We start from the raw sequence: 6,391 nt of genomic DNA, 5'->3' as shown, positions 1-6,391 counted from the left end.
CGTACCCGTCACACCACACCACTTAACACCACATACCAGTCACACCACACCACATAACACCACATACCAGTCACACCACACCACATAACACCACATACCAGTCACACCACACCACATACCAGTCACACCACATCACACCTCTACGAAAAATAACACATATCACCACATAGCACAGCGGTACCCACACCAGTCACACCACACCACAGCATTACCTACACCAGTGCTATTCAACCTGGGTGGACGGTCCACCTTAGGGTGGACGAAATTCAGTGTGGGGTGGACAGCTTTCTTTGGGTGGACAGAGGGTGGACCAGATCATTACCGTATATGGATAGAATAAAAAAGAAGAAATAAATAATATAATACAAGTGGAGAATTTACATATGTGTAGTCAAAGATACCTGTATGTTGATTTTTCTGTAGCTCACGAGCACTTAATCCAGCTTTATCTCGAAATGCATACACTGTACAATGAAATTTAAACAATTTTTAACCTCTCTGTCTTTCCCTTCAGATTTATCACAAAGTGTGAACATTAAATATATATTTGTATATTACATATCGCCACTATAATAGCTAAGTATCACTCCCCCATCTAGCTCTCCTCTCTCTTTCACCGAATTGTGTCCCCATTCATTGCGTGATTCACATGGAAGCCTTAGTGGCAAAACGTCTGAATGAGGCTTGGAATGCAAATGAGAAAAATGCCTTTGAGCTACTTCTTGATGATGATGTAAAAATGGTGAATCATATACGTGCACATGCAAAGAAACACAGAATGTTCAGTGAGTTATGTAAGGATATGGAAGCCAACTTCACCAAACTTCTCTTGCATGCTGAAGTGCGTTGGCTATCACGCGGGAAGGTTCTCAATCGAGTATTGGCACTGCGAGAAGAACTCTGTGTTTTCTTTACTGAAGAAGCAAATCCCATGGCAGTTAAGTGTCAAGATACATTCTGGCTGGCAAAGCTGTCTTACACGGCCTCAGTGTTTGACCATCTGAACAAGTTGAACATCAGTCAGAAAGGCAAAGGTGGGGATATCTTTACAAGTATAGGAAAAATAAATGGATTCAAACTGAAGGTGAAAAAATGGAAAAGCAATGTAGAGAAGAGATGTTTTTCTGACTTTGAAATATTTGATAAGTATATGAGAGAATGTGGCTGGGAACATGGTATGCAGGAAGAAGGGCAGACACTGGAGGTGCAAATGTCCCAAATGGTTATCAAACACCTTACATTGATGTAGGAAAATCTTGAATGTTATTTCCCAGACAGTGAGAATGACTACCTGGCCTCCAAGATGTGGGTACTTAATCCATTTTCAGATGATGGAACCGATCATTCTGATGCCCTATTGGAGCTTAAAGTGGTGAATTACTCTCAAAAAGCAGCTTTCAAGACATTTGGCCACCCTATGGATTTCTGGATTTCCCTGCTTGATAATCCTGAGTACAAGGAGTTGGCTGATCAGGCAACAGCAAAGTTTGTCCAGATGCCAACGTCATATTTATGTGAACAAGACTTCTCAAGCTTAGTTTTAATCAAGACAAAGAAAATGAATGCCATTCTCAATTTAGATCCAGTGATGCGGGTTGCATTGGAAAATCGTCTGGTGCCTCGATTCAACCTGATAGCAGACAAACTGCAACACCAGCCAAGCCACTAATATTTATTTTTTGTTTTTTTGTTTTTTGGAGGAAGATTCATGACGTTTTTGTTCATTCATTCATTCATTGCCAGACGCCATGTATCCCAGACAGGGTGGCCAAGGGCTGAGAGTTAATTGTTTTACAGGGAGGGGCACTAATCCTCCACCAACCCCACTTGACGTAGGGATGCCAACAGCATCTGGTGTTCCCAGGCGGTCACCCATCCAAGTACTAACCAGACCCAACGTTGCTTAACTTCGCTGATCGAACGGGAAGCGGTGTACTCAACGTGGTATGGCCGTTTTTGTTACAATGGCAAATATAAAACGTAATGTTTGCAATTTTATTCTTGTTTTATAATTTATGAAGACAATTTATTTGCTTTGGAACTTCAGTGATGAAATAATGTTATGTATATTTTGAATGAATGAATAATTATATGGAAGAATTTATACCTAAAATTTGGAAATTAAAAAAGTGAATGAAACTATTTTTTTTTTGCATATGTAGATATAAAAATGAAGAACAATTTGATTTTTGGAATATATCAAATACAACGCATATTATGCGCAATATTGCTTATTGATTTGCTTCATTAGGAGAGATGCCATTTTTTTTTAATTGCACTGATGTATTTTCTCTTGTAATGAGACTGCATTATGTAATATGAAATGCATAATGGAAAAATAATAAACTGCAAATTTATAATGAGTGAAATTGTTTTTACTTGCTTACATATTTGTACATTCAAGAACCTAAAAAAGTAAATATATAAGGTTAGGATCATAGGATTATACAGTTAACCGATTGGGGTGGACAGCTTTTACCAATTCAACACTAGGGGTGGACGACGCCAAAAAAGGTTGAAGAGCACTGACCTACACCATCCACACCACAACACCATCACACCACCGACCACCCTTCACATTACTGCCTGTACCCCCATCCATTACGTACAAGCTTCCACTGCCGTAACACTTCATCCAGGCGATTTAACTTTCACTCCAACTTTTTTTTTTTACTCTGTTATTCTAGTATCATATTCCATTCAGATTTGGATAAAGTTTTCTGTACTTCTATACTGAGAGAGAGAGAGAGAGAGAGAGAGAGAGAGAGAGAGAGAGAGACAGACAGACAGACAGACAGACTGATAGATAAATATATAGACAGACACAAAGCTAGATAGACACAATCCTTTCTTCCAGACCTCTCCCATCAGCTACTACCATCCCTACCCTGCCATTGTCGTCTGCCCGCTACCACACCGCCTTTCTTCTCTCCTTCCCTCACCATTTTTTCTCTCCAACTTCCAGCCTCTGTTCTTCCTCCAACTTTTTCCCTCCAACTCCTCCACCAACCATATTCGTCTCCAGGGTTCCTCCTTCCTCTCTCTCTCTCTCTCTCTCTCTCTCTCTCTCTCTCTCTCTCTCTCTCTCTCTCTCTCTCTCTCTCTCTCTCTCTCTCTCTCTCTCTCTCTCTCTCTCTCACATCATCATCGTAGGCTAATTCTTCTTTTTCTCTTCCCTCCTCCTCCTCCTCCTCCTCCTCCTCCTCCTCCACCTTTCTCTCTCTCTACCTCTTCCCTTCTTCATCCTCCTTCCCTTCCTCTTTCCGTCACCTTTCTTCCATTTCCTCATCCCTCCTCTTATTCTCTCTTCCTCCTCTTATCCCTCCTCTTCATCCAGTATCACTTGAGCTGCACACTTCCTTCTTTCTCTTTCCCTCTTCCCTTTTCCTCTCCTCTGCCGTCCTCTTCCTCTTCTTCCCTGCCCTCCTTCTTTTCTTTCTCTCCCTCCTTTCCCATTCTTCCTCCCACTTTTTCTCTCCAGTTTTCCCCCCTCTTTCTCTCCCTCCCGCCCTCCTCTTCCCCCCACTTTTTTCCTCCACTCCTACGTCTCTACCTCTCCCTCCTTTCCTCCCACTTTTTCGTTCCACTCCTCCCTCTCTTCCTTTCCCTCCATTCTTCCTCTTCCCTTCCACTTTTTCCCTCCATTCTCTCTCTCTTCGTTTCCCTCCATTCTTCCTCTTCCCTCCCACTTTTTCCCTCCACTCCTCTCTCTCTTCCTTTCCCCTCATTCTTCCTCTCCCCTCCACTCTTTCCCTCCATTCGTCCTCTTCCCTCCACTTTTTCCCTCCACTCCTCCACGCAGGGTTCTCACATCGGGGTTTGGGTTCCACATTTCCTCAGGGGGGAGGCTGTTCTCTCCAAGCCTCTGGTGGGTTTCCTCTCTCTTCCTCCACCTACCTCTCTCCTCCATCCTCCTTCCTCCTCCTCTCTTCCCTCTTCTTCCTCTCTTCCTCCTTCTTCCTCTCTTCCCTTCTATGTTTTCCTTCTTTTTTTCCTTTTCCCTCTTTCTCCTACTCCCTGGTTGCATTCCTTTCTCCCTTTTCCTTCCCGAAACATCTGATATTTTCTTTTCTCTTCTACCTCTTTGATCTCTCTCTCTCTCTCTCTCTCTCTCTCTCTCTCTCTCTCTCTCTCTCTCTCTCTCTCTCTCTCTCTCTCTCTCTCTCTCTCTCTCTCTCTCTCTCTCATTCTTATTCTCTCCCATCCCTCGCTTTATCCGCCTTCCTTCATTTTTTCTCTGCTTTCCCCTCTCACTCCTTTCACTCTTTCCTCCGTTTTCCCTTACATTATTTTCGCTCTCTGTCTCTGTCTCTGTCTGTTTCTGTCTGTCTGTCTGTCTGTCTCTCTGTCTCTCTGTCTCTGTCTGTCTGTCTGTCTGTCTCTCTCTCTCTCTCTCTCTCTCTCTCTCTCTCTCTCTCTCTCTCTCTCTCTTATATTACGTTTCCTACATTCCCTCCCTTTTTTTCCCCCTGTCCTTTCTCTCTTTCCTCTCCTTTGCTCCCTTATCTCTCCTTTCCTTTCTTTCTCTCCTTTCCCTCTTTCCTCTCCTTTTCTTCCTTTCTCTCTCCTTTCCCTCTTTCCTCTTCTCTTCTTCCTCTCTGTCCTTTCCCTCTTTCCTCTCCTTTTCTTCCTTTCTCTCCTTTCCCTCTTTCCTTTCTCTCCTCTCCCTCTTTCCTTTCTCTCCTTTCCCTCTTTCCTCCCTCCTCCTCTTTTTTTCCCCTCCACCACCTGACATTCCCTTTCTCCTACGAACAAACACCTGCACGAGGCTAGCATTGTTCCCCTCATTCATTTTTCATAGAGCCACTCAAAAGCGAGACTCCCAGCTACACCAAGGCAGGGGCAGGATGGAGCTCAGGCACGTGGCTCTATAAAGGCCGTCGTCCCGTAGTCTTTCATCGTGATTTTCGGTCGTAAGGGGTAGGGACGCGAGGGCAGGCGTGGTTCTCGAATTCTCTATGCAGACTCTCTCTCTTTTCGAAAGCTATTCCCATAAGGTGAAGGTTTAGTGAAAGAGAGAGAGAGAGAGAGAGAGAGAGAGAGAGAGAGAGAGAGACTGGTATATATGTGGGAGGAAATTTTTAAGTCATGATACTCCCTGATATGGCATCTTTTCTGCATTTTCTTTGCTTTTAATTTTGGGATCTCTCGTTGAGGTGTACTTAAACCCTTACTATACATACATACATATATACATACACGTACACACACACACACACACATGGACTGATAGATAGGTAGACAGATAGACATAAAATTAAGCTTCGTTCAAGTTTACCCCGATCGCTACAACTCTTCCATGAGATCGCTGGGGTAAAATTCTTCCCTGTCGCAAGCCACTGTCATTCCAGTTTACCCCAGCCTCTACATGTTCTCTATCCTCTTATGCATTCAAATCTATGTAATTAAAAGAAAAAAATCATTCACACCCTCCTTCTATCTCTTTCTTGACCTTGATCTCCCCTTTCTTCTCACGCCCAGTACAGTCCATCGGTATATTATTTTTATTAATCTCTCATCTACTTTATCTTTATGGCTTTACTACTTTTAACACAAATGACACCCAATTCTTGTGGTGTTATTCTGACTGTCAAACCACCTCTCTCCACTTTTAAGGTCACTTCCAGAGTCGCTGCTCTTTGTGAGGAAAAACGACGCCTTCACTCCTCTGTTTCCACTTCAAAAATTACCTTTGACTTTGATTTTGGCGAGGACACCAACCATTATTAGAGCGCTTATTTCGGAGTCCTGAGTGAGCTTCATACTTTATTAGTGAAGTTTGCTATGTTGGGAAATGCTCTTCGTTGGGACAGAAACCAAACTACTGTGGAAGCGGCCCTTAGTCCTTACTGTCATGATAGAAGCCTAGTCCCCTGTCTGTCCATCTGTCTATCTGCTTTTGATATGAGTGGGCACCTGAGCACGTTATTCATGAGCAGGGTGAAATGAATTAAAAATAAATAAAAACGAACAGAATCATCAACAACAAATCATTTATAACACTGACAATGACAATGATACGAATGTCAAGGAATTGCAATTTTTATCACAGACACCGCTATCACCTACAAGTTTTCTGTGCATGGTAACCTGCCCATTCAGAGTGTCGCTTAAGCTGCGAGGGGATGACTTTGGCTTCACTAGACCTTGTTCATGGGCTTCAAAGCATGGTGACGAAACTCGCTAAAACAGTGGATCAGAAGCGGGGATGGCACTTCACTTCATCACGTCTGCACAATTGTTTTGTACGCATTCCCCGTTAAGGCCCATCAACAAAATCAGTGGTAACGTGGTGTACGAGCATATTACTCATCAGCTTCGGAACATGAAGATGAAACACTCTATAAACAGCGAAGCAGGAGCAAGGATGGAGCTTCAGTGTACTTGCTAA

General features: G+C 43.2%; 1 protein-coding gene and 1 non-coding gene across 2 annotated transcripts; one reads left to right on the top strand and one right to left on the bottom strand.

The window, feature by feature from the left end:
• Positions 1-649: 649 nt before the first annotated feature.
• On the top strand, positions 650-1,669 carry LOC145398983 (protein FAM200A-like). The gene is made up of 2 exons (XM_080271715.1): positions 650-1,034; positions 1,275-1,669. Exons 1-2 carry the CDS (start codon positions 650-652, stop codon positions 1,667-1,669), a joined length of 780 nt encoding a protein of 259 aa, XP_080127841.1.
• A 170-nt stretch (positions 1,670-1,839) lies between these two features.
• LOC145399324 (5S ribosomal RNA) lies at positions 1,840-1,958 on the bottom strand. The gene has a single exon (XR_013897271.1). It is a non-coding gene; the product is annotated as a 5S ribosomal RNA (ribosomal RNA).
• Between the last annotated feature and the right edge of the window lie 4,433 nt (positions 1,959-6,391).

Source organism: Coenobita brevimanus, chromosome 5 (genome assembly GCF_032717465.1).
Source record: "Coenobita brevimanus isolate Jiangsu-jjx chromosome 5, ASM3271746v2, whole genome shotgun sequence".
In the NCBI taxonomy this organism is placed as follows: Eukaryota; Metazoa; Arthropoda; class Malacostraca; order Decapoda; family Coenobitidae; genus Coenobita; species Coenobita brevimanus.
The sequence above is the reverse complement of the archived record's forward strand: the minus strand, read 5'-3'. Positions and strand labels throughout refer to the sequence as shown.

What these genes read in the sequence shown, in the direction of transcription:
- LOC145398983 (XM_080271715.1), top strand. Translation starts at nt 650, where the DNA reads ATGGAAGCCTTAGTGGCAAAACGTCTGAATGAGGCTTGGAATGCAAAT. An exon ending in CATCAGTCAGAAAGGCAAAG is followed by an intron (nt 1,035 to 1,274) that starts GTGGGGATATCT and finishes GTTATTTCCCAG; the next exon opens with ACAGTGAGAATGACTACCTG.